The 20,159-nt window shown below is 38.0% G+C and overlaps 1 protein-coding gene and 1 long non-coding RNA gene across 3 annotated transcripts in view; both read right to left on the minus strand.

The window, feature by feature from the left end:
* Window positions 1–562: 562 nt before the first annotated feature.
* Window positions 563–20,159, minus strand: part of LOC122658048 — a 28,643-nt gene continuing 9,046 nt past the window's right edge. Inside the window, exons 3-5 of the long non-coding RNA XR_006332406.1 lie at window positions 16,568–16,630; window positions 16,037–16,043; window positions 563–575 (exon numbers count right to left, since the gene is read on the minus strand). This is a non-coding gene — a long non-coding RNA (uncharacterized LOC122658048). The remainder of the gene's footprint in view (window positions 576–16,036; window positions 16,044–16,567; window positions 16,631–20,159) is intronic.
* On the minus strand, window positions 864–8,298 carry LOC122658017 (psbP-like protein 1, chloroplastic). 2 transcript variants are annotated; one of them, XM_043852880.1, is made up of 8 exons: window positions 8,086–8,298; window positions 7,871–7,973; window positions 4,009–4,089; window positions 3,699–3,781; window positions 3,463–3,585; window positions 3,257–3,328; window positions 1,620–1,716; window positions 864–1,076 (listed from the first exon to the last, which is right to left on the minus strand). In XM_043852880.1, exons 1-8 carry the CDS (start codon window positions 8,155–8,157, stop codon window positions 973–975), a joined length of 735 nt encoding a protein of 244 aa, XP_043708815.1. In that variant the 5' UTR covers window positions 8,158–8,298; the 3' UTR covers window positions 864–972. The 2 variants fall into 2 exon arrangements, with proteins under 2 accessions (XP_043708815.1, XP_043708806.1); XM_043852871.1 differs by having other exon boundaries at window positions 7,871–7,978; window positions 8,082–8,298.

Genomic DNA, 20,159 nt, shown 5'->3' on the forward strand with positions numbered 1-20,159 from the left:
TGCAGTGACAGCAAGAATTTGAAGATTGAGAGTAGGAGCACCATCCCTCCCTCGAGAATCTGGTTACCTATGTTCCAGTTCCCACGTACTTGTACTTTGTTTAGCTTAAAGCATGTTTCAAAATGTCTCAAGCACTGATTAAAGAGAATTAATCTTCAATCTTCATACAGGAAAAACATAGCTCAGAAACCATTGGAAATGCAAGGAACTCACTAACACCTTCAACCTTAAACTTTGGATGGTTCAAGGGGAGGGGGAGGGGAGGAAAAACCTCATAGAAGGAAGCAGTAATATCAAACCAAAGAGAGTTGGTCAGATACTCCATTAAACCTAAAACTTTGAAACCTAAGTAGATTACACTGAAATTATTAAACCCTATCATTAATCTAGATGAAGGCTGAACCCTTGCTGGAAAGGTGCTATTAAATATGAATATGAAACAGTAGGACTCTATTTACCAAAAAAAAAAGAAACAGTACGACTCCATACAGAGTGATCGCCGGCAAATCAACTAAGAGAGCAACTTAATAGTTGAATTTGCAGGAGTTCCATCGCCCCAAAAATGGGAGTTTTCTCTCTTAACAAAAATGAACAATTCAGTTTCCTTTGTAGGTGTATTAATGCTTGTGGATCTACCTTTTGCCAACATCGGCACAACAGGCATTGCACAACTCGTTTGCCTTTGCATATTTCAGATGGGAATACCATGTTAAATAAAATGAGCATGTCTTTTTAATGAGCATGTCTTTACCACAAAAAAAAAAAATGAGCATGTAAAGACAGCAAATAGATAGATTAAGTAAAAAAAATGCATAAATCAACTGAGATAGTATTTGAAGGGTTAAGAGATGTAATATCGATACAGATCAGGCAACAGTAATTCCCAGACATAACACCTGTCATGGAGCAAAACGCTCTTGCTATCAGGAAGTGGGTTACTCCTAATCTGGTTTAGAGAAGCAGGTGACAGCCTCAAACATTGAAGATTTTGAAGGAATCAATAACAGTGTTCAATTTATCTTTCATCTTCCCCCATCTCCTTTCATTGGCTCCTGTTGTTATGGTGTAAAACTTACCTGAAAAGAGAAGGCCATAGTTCTCGATGAGAATCAGAAAATTCAAGACAAAGGGGATTAAGACGCATATGCTAACTACACTGGAAAATTCAAAAAAAAAATTTTCAAAAGATTCCCTTGCACACTTTTTTCTCCCACATTTTTTTTTCAAAGACTTCAATGAGTGGAGTCCTGCAATCCAATCCCAAGTTTCAATATACATGTCTGCTAGTAGTTATTTAAATTAGTAAAGAAACCATACACTTTAACAGGTCAATGATCCATGTTATAAGAATTACATGAATTCTCTTTTCACATAATTACCAATCAGATCTTTCTCTCAATATCCCAAATCTCTTATGTGAGTAATTGATGAAAATTCTATTGGAACCCCTTGCCAGGATTGTCAAGATATGATTTAGGATGGGTAGTTTCTCTCCTTAGCCTGAATCCTTATCATTATACATTTTATTTTATTTTTTTTAAAAAGGCCTTTTAAGGAGGTATTGCAGAATTATGCATTGAAAAACTCAAAGAATAAAAAAAGATAGTTTAAGTTTGTACCATTTCCAATTGAGATTGCACCAAGAGCATGCCGGGTAAAGTTTGAAGCTTGAGCAACAAACTCAAATGTGTAATAAGTTTTTCCATCAACATCATGCTGCACCATGATGAAAAAAATACATGCAAGAATTACAATCTTTTCCAACTTGAGTGAGATCTGGGAATTGCCCAGCTAACGTATGTGCGTATTAAAAGAGCATCCCAATGCACAAGGCTCCCGCTACTGCAGTGCGTATTGAAAGTATAAAACAATGCACATTTTATGAAGATAATTCCAGTCTACCACAAGTATCATTCCAATAATTTAAGTACTCAGGAAACAGGACGTTGACCACATGTCAATTTCGCATATGGCATGGTTCAACTAAGTGGAATTGGCAACGGGATTGGCCTCCGCTGATTCCGATTCCGATTCAGCTGTAAATCGTCCTAAAATCTAGAAATTCAGTATTTATCGGCCGATTCAAATCGGCAAGAATCATAACTGGGATCGGCCATTTCCGATCCACTACCACAAAAAATGGAATATGGGCACATCCATGCACTGAAAGTTGAAGGCCTACACATGTTATTTTATGACAAGCTTATAAAACAGTCAAATCACAACATTAGAACTCTCCAATTAAGTCAGTTGACTGGTTTTGTGTTCAAAAGTATATTATTATCATGTCTATAGTATTAGAATGTGTTCTGTGTGAAATATAGTTTTAGTTTGATTTACTAAAGACCCCAATATTGGAGCGCCTTCAAGAGTCCAGTTCATAAACCTATTACTGATTTGGTTGTCTTGCACAACATCATTCTTTTACCGCCTCCCAAAGCCTGAATGGAAAAGCCACATGTCTTCCTATCTAACTGGTTTGGGTATAGAAAGCTGGAGTAAAATGCCAAGGGAAACAAAATGCAGTTACACCAGTGAACTGAAGTACGGAATTTCACAGATCCATTTTCAATCGGACGATCATTTTCTTTGGTACAACTAAAACTACGAAACTTGATATTTCAAAGTCCACTTCAATCCTTAATTATGGGTATTGAAATTGCCAGGAGTTTTGATGCTGATAAATTAATTATTGGAGGTGATGATTCATCAGTGATTATTGGATGGATTTCACCTGAGAGGAGGTTCTTAGAAATTAAAAAGTTTCAGACAAGGGCACAAGACAGATCCTTTGCCACCTCAATGATTATCTTGTTCAGTTGGGTTCCAATGTCTACCAACACCATAGATGAGGTCTCAAAGTTGGGAGCTAGGATAGATGTCATTTGCATTGGCAATTATCTATTGCTGACCTAATCTGCTTCTAGAGTTTTGTTGTAGCCTGTGTCTAGTCTATATGTGGTCCATGATGTTGCAGGTTGTTTGGTTGTTTTGTTTTTATATGCAGTCGTCGATTCGTGTGGTTGTGGATTGTTTGGTTGCTTGATCAATAAAGTTGTTATTTATCCCAAAAAAGGAAAAGAAAAAGGATAGCATACTATCATGGATCAAATCACTTAAGCTTCAAGAAGTGATGAAACAAATAGTTGAAATTGGCATATGAATAATGAGGATCACACTATAGTCTGCTACCAAAGAACTAAAGGAAAATACAAATTATACACTGATCTTTAATAAGAAAATAAAGGGATTATACCTCTGTTGCTTCCACTAGCTTGCTTTTCTGCGAAGGAGGGACTAATACTTTTTTTATTAAAGCTTGAGCAACCTGAACCATTGAATGATAACAACCTTGTAAGGTGTTCAAGCATGTAGAAATTCAAGGAGTGCAAACGGAAAATGACTGTTTCACCTGCATTTTATTAAAACAAAGTATATGCTAAAAACAGAAATAAGGCAAACCTCTTGTGGGGATCCAAGGTCTCGAATGTCCTGTTTGATTGTTGGAACCATATTTACGCTGACACTTTCTAATGGCTCAATTACATCTTTGAATACTTTATCTTGACCTTCAATGACTACTTCCTGGCTCAATGAATTAACTTCATCAAGAGAGCAATCTTGGTATATATTTTATATTTTTGACTACCAAATACATTCCTATATAATGAAACTGAAAGAAATTTAGAAAAGCAAACCTGCCATCCAAATGGGTAGAGAAATGAATATCCATCCTTCTTGTCTACGACTGTCAAAAATCCTTTTTTAGCTTCTGCAGCAACTGAGCCACATCAAGGGTGTTCTCTTAGGACATCATCCATCATTATTCAAAGAACCAATGCACTGCACAATCAGCAGGCGTGCTTTCAATGCTACTTAAGCATTAATAAGGATTAAGGAACAGACATGGAAAATTATTTGTTTCAAATTGCCACTAGCTTGGGAGGGGGTTGACAAAATATGGATGCAAAGGAAAGAGGATGCATACAGGGAACTGGAAAAGCTTACAAGATGAGGAAGTTGAATATAACAAAGAAACCCAAGTCGTTATTGGCCCAACAGAAAGCACTTGCCGTCTCCCCAATCTATCTGCATAACAAAATGATCCAGGAAATTAAAGTGTCTGGTCCATTGTTTTTTCACTTTTCAACTCTAAACCCAACCCCCAAAATACACACACAAGCATGCACTGCACACATGGATAACAGCACACACAAGGGAATTATCATTTAGTTATTGGAAAGGTCAATCAGAAAACAGAGATCAGAATGTGGGGGAGAGACTGAAGCATAAGATATACAACTACAGTAACATTTTAACTCTCTGAACCAGAAAGCATATAAGGAGCTGTTAAACATCATTCCACTGGGATGGACTTGTTAACGGGAAAATGAATAATGAGTACCTTTTTTTTTCTTTGGCCTTGGAAGCAAGAGTTTCTACATCGTTTTCTTATATTTACCATTCCTTGTTAACGCAAAAACAGTTTATTTCACTCTAGTGCTATGTTTCTCTATATAAGTGGGATATGCTTAATGTTACATCTAGACACATCATGCTTTGGCTTTGGATACCATACTTCTCATGTGTTTTGGCTTTGACTTTGACATGTATTTTGAGTATGGAGGAAGTTCCTGCTTGTTGGCTTTCCTTATTTGTCATTAATTCCCTTATATTGAGGAAATCAATTAATGAAAGCAAAGGCATTACTGACCTGGAGGATGTCGTTCTATTTTATCAATTCCAACAACAACTCAACCTTATCCCAACTAAATAGGGTCGGCTCCTAACCCTCCAATCAGTTCTATTCAAAGCCATACATGATAAAAGGCCTAAGTTATGCATGTCTTTCCTCACTTCTCCCAGAGTCATTTTAGGTCTACCCCTGGCTCTTTTAGCCCCTTCAATCTGAATCAAATCACTCCTCCGTACTGGAGCATCTAAAGTCCTCTGTTGTAGATGGCCATGCCACCTCAAATGACTTTCTCACAGCTTATCATGTATCGGAGTTACTCCCAAATCAGCTCTAATTTGATCATTCTTTATTTTATCCTTCCTAGTTTTACCACACATCCATCTCAACATCCTCATCTCAGCTACACTGAGTTTATCTATATGATGTTTCTTAACTGCCCAACATTCCGTGCCATACATCATTACCTGTCGTATGACTGTCTTATAAACTTTTCCTTTTAGCTTTAAAGGAATGCATCGATCATACAACACTCCGGATACACCTTCCCACTTCATACATCTTACTTTAATTCTTTGTGTAACATCATCCTCTATTTCTCTTTATTTATGATTGAGCCTACATACCTAAAATAATCACTTTGTGGGATCTCCATCTCATCAATTTTCACCACCTCAGCATCCGTCCTAGTGTAACTAAAGTTACACACCATATTTTCCATTTTTCGTTCTACTTATCTTAAAACCTTTTGATTTCAAGATTGATCTCCATAGTTCCAACCTGACTTTAATCCCAACTTTTGTTTCATCCACCAAAACAATATCATTAGGAAAAAGCATATACCAAGGGACCTGATCTTGAATGTCTCTGGTTAGACCATCTATGATAAGCACAAACAAATAAGGGCTAACAGTTGATCCTTGATGTAACCCAATTGTAATTGGGAATTCACTACTTTGACCCCTCCCCCTCCCCCCAGCGGTTCTTACACTAGTCACCACACTACCATACATATCTTTAACTATACCCATATATTTACTTGAAACACATCTCTTATCTAGTACATGCCAAATTAACTCTCTAAGGATTCTGTCATAAGCTTTTTCTAGGTCAATAAAGACCATATGAAGATCCTTCTTGCAATCGCTAAATCTTGAGTCTCCAATAAGTAAATAGCTGTTGTTGTGGATCTTCCTAGCATAAACCAAATTGGTTTTTGTAATAGTAGTTTCATGTCTTAGGCCAGTTTCAACTATCTCACATAACTTCATAGTATGGCTCATTAGTTTTATGCTTCTATAGGTATTACAACTTTGAATATCACCTTTATTTTTAGAAATCAGAACCACAATGCATCTCCTCCATTCATCCGGATTTTCCTCATGCTCATAATCTTATTAAACAGTTTGGTTAGCCAAGATAAACCACACAATCCTAAGCTCTTACACACTTCTATTAGGACCTCATTTGGACCGGGTGTCTTGCCTACTTTCATCCTCTTTAAAGCTTCTTTTACTTCAGGTACCCTAACTTTTCATACATATCTACGACATGCGGTGTATCTTGATGAGTAGTGCAACCTTCTAGGTCACCATTACTCGAAACGTCTTCATTAAGTAAGCTGAAGAAATAATATTTCAATCTCTCCTTAATGTCCTCATCGCTTAATAATATTTTATCATCCTCACTTTTAATGCATCTAACATGGTCAAAATCCCTACTCTTTCTTTCCCGCATTTTAGCTATCTTATAGATCCCCTTTGTTCTCAAATTGTTATAGAAATCCTCATATTTCTTTGCCCTTGCTTTTCCCACAATCTTCTTTGCTTCATTTCTAGTAGCTCTATACCTTTTTAAATATCAATTATGCAAATGACATTTCAAATGATTTGTTTGGTGTTCCTTTTTAAGGTATTAGCCCCGCCAATGTAGAAAATTTCTGATTATGATTACAGAATGAACCAAGACCAAAAGCATGGCCAGAGTCATCCAGTTCTGGACTGTGTATATGCATTCATCTAATTGATCTCAGAAGATGGAGTTGGATTCCAGTTTTTGACTCGTTGTTGGCATGACAGCAATATCTTCACTCCCACAGGTAGCCCATGCTGGCTAGTCCACGCATAGATCTAACTGATCTCTGAAGACACAGTTAGATTCCAGTTTCCCACTGGTTATGGGCATGATAGCAATCTCTTTACACCAACAGGTAGCCCATGTTTCTATTATTGCAAGCCCAAAGAGTATATGGTTCAATTTCAGATTGCTTCATGCTTACACTGAGTCGTTTAAATCTGTGCAAAACCAAGTTTCTGAACAGGATTAAGTGCAAAGAGGATCAAATCACGAGGATAGTGTAAACATATCCTTTCAATAATTTGTGGGAGGCTTTAGAAGCTACCAAGCACCTCCCCATGGCAAGACAGTTGTATTATGTGAAATATATAATTAGCAATCAAGGGAATTATTTGACGTATAATTGCAACTGCATCCGCAAATATCAAAAGTAAGCTGATAAACACAATGAAGTGGATTTTCACAATAGCCATCTTATGATGCCAGTTTGTTAAGTTTGAAACATTTTTCTATGCTCAGACTGTAATTCTTTTACTTCACATCATAAGAAGCAAATACCATAAAATCAAGAGGAATGTCTCTTGCAACATTATCCAACAGCCAGTTAGAAACCCACTGTCCCTACTCTAGTTGAGCTGATACAACCAGGTAGTTGGAAGTAGTTATCCACAGTTGTCTTTCTGGAATATTTGCTGTGATTTTTCATTCATCCAATAAAATGCAATAGATTAAATGTCTACATTCATTCCCTTACTCAGTAGGATTTACTGGATTAGGGATAGTCCAGTGAGCAGGGCCATTCTTCTCGCCAGAATTGAATCACTTGTAGGGAAAAAGACAAATGTGCATAGATAAAAAGTCAAAAAGTCGATCAATTCAAACACCAATGCTAAGCATGTCCGATCTTGATGCATTTTTTGAACACTTACCATACGCCAGAATCAGTGAGCTACAATTGGAAAGTATACTAAATCAACATTATATGCAGATACCTCAACAAAGTACATCACAGAGTCTCTAGCATGAATATCCAAGATAAACTATAAATAAGGTGCATTCACAGACTGAAGTAAGAAAAAGGTAAATGAAGAAAAACCTAACCTTGCCGAGTAGAAGTCGAGGCCGCAGGCGTTAGCTCTGCCTTGACTAAAAAGGGAAGGCCTCTTCTGGAACAAGGGAAGAACGCAGGCTTCGGAAGCCCTATCTGGGACAGACAGGAGAAATGGTACAGCTAATGAGCAACCATTTGGACTAAATTTGGGAAGAAAAATAATGCATCAGATGATCTCGTTTTACTGTGAATAGAAAGAGGGTACCTGAGAGGAAGCATTGGGATTGGGAAACAAGGTCCAATGGATTGCAGGTGAATTTCTTAGAGACGCCGTCATCTCTGTGTGTAGGGATGTAAATTATATAGATAGAATTAAAATTTTAGCAGAGGACATGAAGGATAGACGAAAAAGCAGGAAACAGAGCGTTCTTCCTTTCTAAGCTTTTGAAATGGCAGCAACGTCAACTTGGTTGTCATGTGGCCTGTGGAAGGTCACCTTATCTTTTCTTTTCGGTTCGGACAGCTTGACTTATCCATTCATCGAATGGACGAACGACGCTAAACACAGATCCAAACTCGTAACTGTCCGCGACGGTTTTCTTAAGGTGTAAGAGATACAAATGGACATGATTACAGTGTGGTATTTGACTAGTAGCCTGGGAGGTCGGTTTTTTGGGCGTCTGGATTATTGGGCTTGGCCAGAGGTATCAAGTCAACCGTCACAGGAGTCCATGGCATCTATTTTTTGAAATCCCCACCTATATAAATTAAAGAGTTATCATCACTGGAAAAAAAATCCTCTCTCTATTCCCTAAAAAGGTACGGCATCTAGTATTCGGTACAATATTTAATATTGAGTATGGTATTCATACGGTATCAAAGTCAAACACCCCATATCGATACCTAAGGGTATCAAAACCTAGCCCAAACCATTAAGATCGATTGAAAAAACCCGAACCGAATCGAACCAATTCTTATTGGATTGGGGTGTGACGGGATCGATTAAAAATCGGACCGACCAATATCAAACCGAATGAAACCGATATAAAAAAAAACAAAATTTGAGTATAAGGTTATGAATAGATTAATTGATTATCAATTGATTTCAATATTAGTGAGCGAATTTCTGGTTGTAAGGAGAATTGTTACAAATCAATGAGTATGAAGCGACAAAAATAGGGATATTGATTTTTAACAATATTTCTTCCATTGATCTCCTTGTTCACTATGCAAAATTAATTGGTTGTCAAATAAATAATTTGATAGTAGGGTTCATTTTGTGATTTCAATATTGATTATATTTTCAATAACTATTCATTGATTTCAATATTAATTATCATCCCCATACAAATACTGATAAAAAATTATATGATTTGTAACAATGATTTCGCTACAAACTCTATTTATCCATTGATTTATATATTAATTATCTTCAATTACAAAAAAAAAAATATATATATATTAATTATCTTCCATTCTTCTCATTACAAATTATTCTTTTTTATTCGAATTACAACATGAACACATCTTATTTATGGTTGTTTACTTGTTTTGACTTGGGGAAGGTGCATTAAAGTGTTTTTTTATCGAATCTTTCCCCACTACAAATTATGAATGTAATATTTCATTGTGGTTCAAACCCGAAAACAAACCGATCTAAATTGATATTAAAAAACCTAAATAAATTGAAACCCCACCGGACCGAAACGAACGAAGTTTCTTAACGGTTATAAATTAGTATATATGGCATGAAATATATTGTATTTAGTATGTTATATTCTTATATATATAAATTATTGTATATATTTAATACATATATACTTGTATATATTATGATAATATGGTACTATACCGATATTCGGTAATTTGATATGGTATCGATATATACCGTTGGTATCAACCTCCATACTGATACCGAGTACGTTACCATTTTCCCATACCATTATTGTACCAAATAAACGGGTAATTCGGTATGGTATCAAATTGACACATACCCTTAGGCATAGTTTAGGGTTGAGAGCTCAACACCTAGCATGCGTGGCATCCAACAGTGATGGGTTCAAGAAGGAAAAAAGAACTGACTCAATTGATTTCAGACCATTGGACGTCGCGCTTGCCAGGTGTCAACCCTAAACTACACTGTACTCGGCAATCAAGGAATTAGAGAGGATTTTAATCTATCATCACTGGCTATATCTAAAATCGAAATATACAGTATCAACTTAATCAATCACGAAGAAAATAAAACAACGACCCTTGTATATATCAAGTGTAACACCCAATGTTGTTAGATAATTTGGGGATGGATTCGACGGACATCAATGATGGGAATTCTATTGTTGAACGGTAAATTATACAATTTTACTAGGCTATTTTTGGTAACGGCCTCAAGAATGTTCTTTGGCGTTAAGAAGAAAAAAACGTAAAATTGTGTTTGGTTAATCGATTCGTTCTTTTGGTCTTTAAGAACAAACCGAATAAAATCTTAGGTCCCGTTTGGTAAAACTCCCAGAGAATACTTCTGGTGTTTATTTGTTCTACGAGTATGCATATAGAATAGAAACACGTTTGGCACATTCCAATCTTTTATTCTCACAGACTGGAATAAAAGGTAGAAAAATAATTGCCCGCTTGACAACAACGAAGGTGACTCTATCACGCCATTCTCTCTTCCACGAGCTCCGCACAACCCTCTGCTACGTCAGCTATCCTCTCTAGCACGATCCCCTCTGCAACTGGACTTGACAACAACGAAGGTGACTCTCTCTCTCAAGCAGAATCTCTAAACCCTGAGATTTCAGGGAGTTTAGGGTTTCTTCCATGGAAAAGAAAAAGAAATCCAAAACCTGCGTTCTTTCTTTATTTCTCTATGAAAAAGAAAAAGAAATACCTAAAAGAAATAGCCCCGCCCCTGCGTTCTTTCTTTATTTCTCTCTGAAAACCCCTGCCTGAAATTTCCCAAAAAAACTCTGTTGAAACTGGAAAATCCAAAACCCAAGAAAAGAAACGAAGAAGAAAACCCAGCCAAACTTTCTGATTCTATATCTCTTCTTCTCTGCATAAAAAATAGAAGATCGCAGGGTTGCAGGGGAACCCTAAAAACCCAAAATATACCATACGATTCCTTGCAATGTCATATGATTTCTTGCAATTTTTTTCTTCTAACTTGAACCTATGGGATTTGATTTTGCAGGAAAAACTAGAGAGAAAGTTGGATCAGCAGTGAACCAAGTTTAGTTCATACCTGCAACCTCCAAAAAGTGAGTCGATTTTGGTGTTTACCTTTGTGCATTTTTTTCTTATATTCTTTCATGTTGCTTGGTTTCCATTCGAACTTCATAGTTAAAATAATATCTATTGATTTCTGGTCTGAAGCCTGAGGTTAATCTTTCATATATTACAAGTTCAAACAACTGCTCTGTTACTTGAAATATTCAGTTGCTGGCCTATTGCACCAACTAGAGTTTCAGGAAACATAATATTTTTAGGTTTGAAAAAATCACCAGGGTGGGACTATAGTGTTGTTGAAGTCCCTGTCCAGGTTACTTAATCTTTGAGAAGTTACAGCTCTTGTTTCAGCTTTCTAGTTCACCATCAGTTATCCTTTTTAATTTCTGAAAGTGTTTACTCATAAATACAACCTCGGGGTTGTGTTTGGTAAATCCAGAATAATCCAATTTCTGGAAACTACATTAAATTTATGGAATCTGTTAAACTTCTCAGTCTTCCTCATTCCACCCAATTGATCCAGGTTACTACTGTGGTTTCAGAACTTCATTGTGATTCTAGATTCCATCCTAAAATCTGAACCACACCACATTAATATAGGTAATGTGACCTATCTTCTCTGTTTTCTAGTTGTTGAGTGGGTTGTTCCATTCCTACTGAACTTGAACATAGTTAGGTTCACCCAACACAGTACCTACAGAAATCAGCTGCCTTGGTTACCAGGGGGTCTTTCTTGTCTTAGGTTGATTTGCTAACAAAGGTATAGGCTGGATTGGGTGTTTTTGGGAGGGAAGGGGTGGGATAGGGGCATGGCCTTGGGTTGTGTTGATAAATCTGATTCCACTTAGGCCACATGCTCATGTGGGTGATTTGCAGTTGTTTTTAAGTACAGATATCCCGAGAAAGGGGATTCGATCAATTGAGAAATGAAGAAAGCTTAAAGAGAGTTCTTTGTCTCCATTGTTAAGTTTTGGTGTTGCAGAGAGGGAAACCTTGCATTTTCAATAGTTGTTTTCTTTGTGCAACAGGTATTATAAATCAAATTCTAGATCATACCCAGTTGAGTCATGAAAATTTAAGGTGTAAATTACTCATACTAAAAATCATTAATTAAAAGAGTGTTTGGATGATCTTGACTTGGACTAGAGTGTTTATATTAGAATAAGAAAGGAAAAAAAAAGAAGAACAAAAGAAAGGAGAGAGCTGAACATGAGAAAAAGAGTTTTTGATGTTCCCATGTTCAAAAGAGAAGTGATGCTTGTGAGTGTGCTTTAGAAGGTAAGTGCATGTTTTGTGTGTTGTGACAACACACTTTGGAGTTTGTATTGTTTGAACTTTGAAGGTTGAAGCCCTTCTCTCTCTCTCTCTCTCTCTCTCTTTTTCTTCTTTTGTGAGTTCAGAAAAGAGAAAATTTGCCAGCAGTGGGTGTGTTGCTATTTGACTCTTTTTATTAATGGTAGTTTATTTAGGACATGGATACTCAAGTTTTGTTGGATTTATTTGTTTGAGGGATTAATGGTAGTTCATTGAGGGCATGGATACATTGTTTGTTGATTTTTATCAAAATAAGTATAAATAATTTTAAGTATTATAGTATTATTTATGATAATGAGTAATATAATCATAATTATTATGGATTAATAATGAACTTAATGCCATTTATGTAATTTTTTTGTATAAAAAAGTGATTTTGTAAAATGTCTACCAAACACTGTTTTTGTGCTTTTTCTATTTATGGAACAAAAAATGTAACAGTTTTACCAAACGTTATTTTATTCCACGAGATTATTCTCACAGCACAGAATCGAAAAAGAGCACTTATGTGAAAAGAACATTCTCCCAGAACGATAGTGTTACCAAACGGGACCTTACTAAAAAGATCGTTCTTTACAGACTGTTTGTAAAGAACGAGGACAACTTATTGGGGGAAAAAACCCGTGATTTCTTCTTGGCTTTTCAACATTGTGAAGTTCAGATTTCGGAGGGCGCTGCGGTTAGAAGGGGAAGAGGAGACCTGCAACTACGGGAGCTTCCTCACAAGGTGAGGCCATGTCCACTGATGTCTCTCATCCCTCTCTCTCTCTCACAATCTCTTTCTATCTGTCTCTCTCTGTCGCAGTATCAAGGGTTTGTCCCTCAGTCTCTACAACTCTCTCTCGCTCTCTCTCTCTCGGTCGTCTCTGTTGTGTGAATGTTTGTTTTTGGTTTTGGATAGCCAAGATCTGATATAATCGTTCCATTTACTCCCAATTTTTCTCAGGAATTGGATCACCATCACTAAAATTCGAAGGAATCAGCTCAAAAGGCATGGATTTTACCCATTATTTTGACCAAAATTGATTTTTAGGTATTCCGGTTCTATCTCTCAGGGACTTTGTAGGATATGTGGATATTATTTGGTTAGCTTCTCTCTTCATGGTCATGTATCACTTCTTTTAACAGACTTCCCTATGATGGATTAAAACTCTGTTTCTCACAACATCCAATGAATTTTTTTTCTCAAGTTGTACAAATATTCTACATTTTTAAAGCACCCTAAAAATTGGTCTGTGCAAAACTTCTCTTTCAGTATGGATGAGTCCTGTCCTCTGTTGTTCCAATTACTTGATGCATCACTAACATTGATTGTGGTCCCTTGACCTGGAAGACTAGTTGATTTGGCTGCTTCCTGGGCTGCCAGTGCTTTCTTGCTTATGATGTGGAAGATCTCTGTCAAAATAGTTTGGACAGCCTTCTCAATATTGTATGCTTCCAATGCTGATGTCTCAAGAAACGAGAGTCCTTCCTTCTCCGCCAAAACCCATGCATCTTCCTCCTGTACAGCTCTCAAGTGGCCTAGATCAGACTGGTTCCCTGCCATTATGATGACAATGTTAGATCAGACTTGTTACTTACATATTTTCTTCATCCTCATCCTTAAATTTTTGACTTTGTAATCTTATAAGGAAGTGATTTGTCTATCCTCCCGTGTTTACATATTTTTGTTTTCTCTCTGTCTCTATAGAAGCTCATTGCAATATTGTGACATTGGCTTATCATAACGACTGTAGTGGAACATATGTTGCTTTCTCTGTATGCAACCGGTCTCAATTTCATGTTTTAGATGGACTGATGTTGAGCAATCCTGAATTAGTTGTTTTTTTTTTTTGGGAAATTTACACATACCACCCCTGAGGTTTGACGAAAGGATATTTTCACCCCCCAATTTTGGAAAATTCTGCATACCTCCTCGAGGTTTGCAAACGGTAACAAATAAGCCCATTCTGTCAGTTCATGACTAACACTGTTAAAAATTAGACTTGAATTGACAGAATTGCCCTTCTAAGAAGAACAAAAAAAAAAAAGGTGAATGGACAAAATTACCCTTACAAAGGGGAAAAAAAAAACAAACCTGCAACTCATCTTCCCCAATCGAATTGGGGAAGATGAGTTGCAGGTTTCAAAACCATAAGGGGAAGAAGTGGTGGCGTAAGTGGTTCTGAAACTCTTGCCACTTTCTTCTTCTCCGCTTTTTCTCTACTTATCAGTTTCCATTAAAATCTTGTTCGTTAATTTAATTTGTCTCTGCAAGTTTTGGTACCTGAGAGCTTGGAAAACAGAGAGGACGGAAGAGAGAAGACGCGGAATTGATTAACAGTAATAACAATGTCAAGCAAGCTGAGGAAGGCAATAGGAGCAATGAAGGATCAGACGAGCATCGGACTTGCCCTGGTAGCCAAAACCAACTCCTCGAATCTGGAAATCGCAATTCTCAAGGCCACAACTCATGACGCCGTGCCAATCGAAGAAAAGTATGTGAACGAGTGATACAGAAGCCGAAACCATGATTTAATTGGCTGTTCTTTGATTTTCGTTGGAGCCTTTTTATTTTTCTTATGATAGGGTTAAAACAGTCTTTTTATATTTATTTTCTTAAGTTCTCCCTCCACGATTTTAGAGGGATAGGTGTTTTTTTTATTTTATTTGTTTAAGCTTATACTCCTATTTAGAGTATAAGTCTATTATGTTTTATGTTTGTGATTAGGATTCAGATTAGGAATTCCCACTCCGAATCTGACTAGGATTTGCTTTTAGGTTGATTATTTGTAAGGCCTTTTGCCCCCCCCTTTTATTATAAATAGATATTTCGTGGGAGGCTCCCCCACCTATTATGTTTGAAATTTTGTTTCTTCTTGCTGCTGCCGCCATGACTGCTGCTGCTTCTCTGTCTTGTGTGTCATATCAAGGCCCCTTGTGAGTAATATCAAGGGCTAGGGCTGGAGTAATCCGGCGACTCCTTGCATCTTGCAGATCGGGAGGTTCGTCTTCTTCTTCCTTCAAGTTCTTCAAGGTTGCTGCTGCTGAAATTCTGCAATTCCAGTAAGAGTTACAATTTCCTGCAACTTTATCATCTCTTCTTCTTACTTCCATCTAACCTAATCGACTTCCCCAAACCCTAGCTTCATCTACATTCATCACAGCCTTATTCCCTCATCAGATTACACTCAAAACCTAACCACAGGTCCATCACAGTAACCCTCCCACTCGATCTCAGTTGCAGCCTCACTTATCCACTACAAACCCTAATTCCCTCCCTCAACATAAAAACCCAGAAAACCTAAGATCTGCCTAGGCCTAACCAGCCATCAAAACCCCACCAAAGTCCAGCCGAACCACCCCCTCTCTGCTAGGAAAACTCGACCTAAAGCCCAGCCCCTAAATCTGCTCCTAACCCTAGTTTCAGCTTAGATCCTAAATCTGGAAACCCAAACCCTAACCCTAATATTTCTGAATTTCTATTTCTTATTCAAACCTCATTAAAACCTATTCTAATAGACTCCTAAAATTCTGCAGACCATTACCCAATAAAACCCTAACTCAATCTCCCATTCCTAACCCTAATTTTGCCCTAGTTACCCTAAACTGCCCATTCGGCCAACCCTAAAACAGAACCTGGTCCTAAGTGAGATTTATTTCACCTAGGCTACATTAACGAGATTCTCCTCTACATCTCCTCTTCCAAGCACTACGCAGCTGCTTGTGCGCAGGCCATCGCTAAGCGCATTGGCCGCACGCGTAAATGGATAGTGGCACTCAAATCGCTAATGCTCGTCCTCCGCATCTTCCAAGACGGAGACCCTCACTTCCCACGCGAAGTCCTCCTTGCCATGAAACGAGGTGCCAAGATCCTCAACCTCTCCAGCTTCCGTGACGATTCCAACTAAAGCCCTTGGGATTTCACCGCCTTCGTTCGCACCTTCGCACTCTATCTGGATAAGCGTCTCGAGGGCTACCTTATGGGCAAGCTCTAGCGCAGGGCTGTCTATAAGGAACAGAACAATAAATGCAGCAACCATCGCAGGAATGAGTCCGTGTGCGACATGAAGCCCCCTGTTTTGCTGGATCGAATTAACCACTGACAGTGCCTGCTTGATCGGGCAATCGCTACCAGGCCAACCGGTGCCGCCAAATGCAACCGTCTTGTGCAGATCTAATAAAGACGTGAAATTTTTATTATAATTTGGATCTACATGTTTTACCTGTAAATGGGCAGACGGAGATCATAGCACCCAATGAATCTGAGCTAGCAAGTCTCTTCATGACTGAAAAAAAAATTGAAGAACCCATTGCTTTGTACGGGCCTTAAAGGAAAGACAGGGAGTGATGGTGAACAAATCAGAGTTTAGGGTTAGGGTTTGAGGGTGGGGCAGAGAGTGATGGTGAAGATGGTGATGATTTGGTTCAGGCAAAGAGGTTGAAGAGGAGTGATTGAGTGGCAAATGTTTTAACGAATCAATGGGGTGCTGGGATGGTTGCAACTCATCTTCCCCAATCGATTTTGGGAAGATGAGTTGCAGGTTTTGTTTTGTTTTGTTTTTTTGGTTCTTCTTAGAAGGGTAATTCCGTCAGTTCAAGTCTAATTTTTAACAGTGTTAGTCATGAACTGACGGAATGGGCTTATTTGTTACCGTTTGCAAACCTCAGGGGGGTACGCAGAATTTTCCAAAACTGGGGGGTGAAAATATCCTTTCGTCAAACCCCAGGGGTGGTATGTTTAAATTTCCCTTTTTTTATATACATAAATTGTCATGTAGATGAATATGAAGGTATTGGAAAAATTAATATCTTCCACTTTGATCATCTAGATCAATATGAAGGTATATACATAAATTATCATCTAGTTTTGGTCCACTTTTGTACTCCCAAGAAGTTCAGGCTTCACCATATAAATGGAGACGCATTTTAAAACTATTAATTGTCTCCCAAAACAAATCACCCTCACAATGGCCCTTTCTCCTTGCTCCACTATGAGTGAGATAGAAAAACAGCGTACAGCAGGAGTCACACTGAAACAGTTACCCATGACTATTCGGTTGGATCAGTTGATCTTTTGATCTTGGTGAATAAACAGTGTGGTAAATATTCAAATTCCTTTCAATTGTTTGAGGCTCTAGAAGTTCAAGGTAATGCATAAGCATCAAGATACTACATAATGTGGAACGATTTGGTATTTCATATAAGTTAAGTAGTTCAATCTTAAACAGTATTTGTTGATGGTGGTTTATTAATTCCTATTTCTGAGAATAAGGATAGAGTATGCCCATGGGACCTTAGAGATAGGAACATGGAAGGAAGAAATGAAGAAGAAGAAGAAGAAGTAGGAGTAGAAGAGGAGGAAGAAGATAAGAAGAAGAGAATGGGGAAAGCAACAAGCTGCTGCCCGGAGAGGGGGGGGGCCTTGGTCCTCCCTCCTCTGTGTGCATGTTTTGTAGGTGGTTGGGGCTGCCAATGGTGGCTTCAGCCACTATTGTGTATAAAAATAAAAACAGTGAAATAGAAGAGAAGAAAATGGAAGAAGCAAAGAAGAAGAAGGTGGATCCACATTTGGGCTAGCAGATTTGAAATTTGGGCCTTTAATTGTGGACTCCTAATGAATTAAATTGCACATCTAGGCCTAAGGAAGCTGAAGGTCCTGAGTTCGACTCCGCCTCTCCCCTTGGGAAAAAGATCTCTACTTGGTGGTGTTTCCTACACCCCCTCACAGGGCACCATGAGATGACGCCTCTGTCCCCTGGGTAGATACTCAAGTGTGCTCCCCCATTGGCCCAGACGCTTGTGTAGAAACCATGTGACTGGGGAAGATATATTAGCACTCTCTCCCTCATCCTCTAATGAAATGACCTCCCTGCCCTCTACCCTATGTGTATGAGGTGTCAATTCTAGGCTTGCATCGGTTTGCTCCATTGGGATTAGGAAAGCTTGAAAATGACTCGATCATTTGTTAAATGTGTTGGGCTCAAGCTTGGACCAGTTGTTTTTTGTGTGATGGTCCTATCGGATGGGTGCCATATCGATATTGACCGTCTAAGAGCCCGATTAAGACCGACCTCTTAAGAGTTCGATTAATCCCACTATTACAGACTTGCTATTGTTGTTGATAAATTTGATGAATTTCTTGGCGTAAGGAGACACTAGGGCTCTGTATGGTAACACTTCTGTTTGTCTTTTAGTGTTTTTGAGTCTGGCACACTTTGTGTTTCTATGTTTTTTGAGCATTTCTGGGTCCTGAAATGCTGTATGATGATAATAACCCTAAAAAAAAAAACATTTCTAAAGTTTAGAAGAAAGAGAAATCTGTATGGGTTGCACTATGGCATGAATCGTTTCTGTTGTTTACCAAAAATTACGTAATTGCCACCTGCACCATGGCTTTTATACTTATGGTTTTGTTAGCAAAAAAAAAAAAAAAAAGGCAGACATCACAATTAAAAACTACATAAATTGTTTACGAAGTACAACCATGAGTTTAAACAAGTTATTACAACTGAATTCTAGAGTTGAAATAAAGCATAAACTAGAGCAATTGATATGATCAGGTTCCATATCAATAAGAAGGATGTAACATCGAATGCAAAATACTTCAGCCGATTTCCTATTGGTGGATGAGTTTGAATGCCAGTCTTGAGAACATTATCATGGATACGCTCATCAATATCCTCATCGGGATTGTGGGCGTCTAACCATAAAATACAACAAGGTTCCCTAACATACACAAGAGCACCAATAGTTAGAACTTAGAACTACCAAACAAGTTTCATTCCATGTAGATGAAAAAGCACACAAGCTATAACAAACCTCACAAGTTTCATCAATAAACATAAAAAGAAGCTAGTGCATAATTTACAACAAAGGAAGCTAAGCATAAAATACTTTGAAGACACATCCTTGCCTAAACAAAACTCCAATTTGAATTCCAGCCATGACCACACCCATCATCGTCCTTGCTGCCCTGTTCTACTTTGAAGAAAAAACAAGAAAAGGAAGCTGAGCATAAAATACAGCAAGGATTCCTCTTCTTCTATTTTTTCTGCTCCACTATTCTTTGCACCACAGCCGACATCACTTCCCTTTGAGCATAAAATATAGCAAGGTTTCCTCTTCGAAGTTCAACAGAGGTCAAGCTTCGTAGTGCAACAGAGGTCCTGGGCGAGAGAGAAGATGAAGAGGGCGAGAACGAGTTGAGAAGTTGGTGAGGGTGAGAGAGAGAAAGAGAGAATATGGAGAGGGCGAGGGCGAGTTGAGAAGATGGAGATGGCGAGGACGAGTTGAGAAGATGGAGATGATCGTCATTCTTGCGCAGAAGAGGTGAGAATGAGAGTTTTTGCGATTTTAGGGTTAGAATGCCCAAATGTTATGTTTTTCTGCCATATCCATATATTACCCTCCTTCACTTAAGTTGGACTGCTGTTTCTCCGAAAATTTAAAGAAGTGCTTCTCTCAAGTGAGAAACACCAATTTGGTTTTTTGTCAATGTGTGCTAAAAGTGTGCCAAGTGTCTGATTCGTTTAAAAAAAAAAAACAAAAAAACGAACCAGACTTGCCATACAGTTTTTATCGTGTTTCTGTTCCAAAAAAGTGGAAAAATACCAAAAACACTAAAAAAGAACGTTACCATACAGAGCCCTAGCTAGCTTTTGGAAATTGGAAATCATAACCCATGTAGGAATTAGGATACCCAGCTTTTCCTTCAACAATACTTGTAGTCTGTAGCATGGTTTGCGGAATTGGCCGATTCATATCGTAGAGACCGATACTGATCTCTGACCGACCCCATGTCGGTAGATCGGTACA

This window comes from Telopea speciosissima, chromosome 1, assembly GCF_018873765.1.
Source record: "Telopea speciosissima isolate NSW1024214 ecotype Mountain lineage chromosome 1, Tspe_v1, whole genome shotgun sequence".
Classification (NCBI taxonomy): Eukaryota; Viridiplantae; Streptophyta; class Magnoliopsida; order Proteales; family Proteaceae; genus Telopea; species Telopea speciosissima.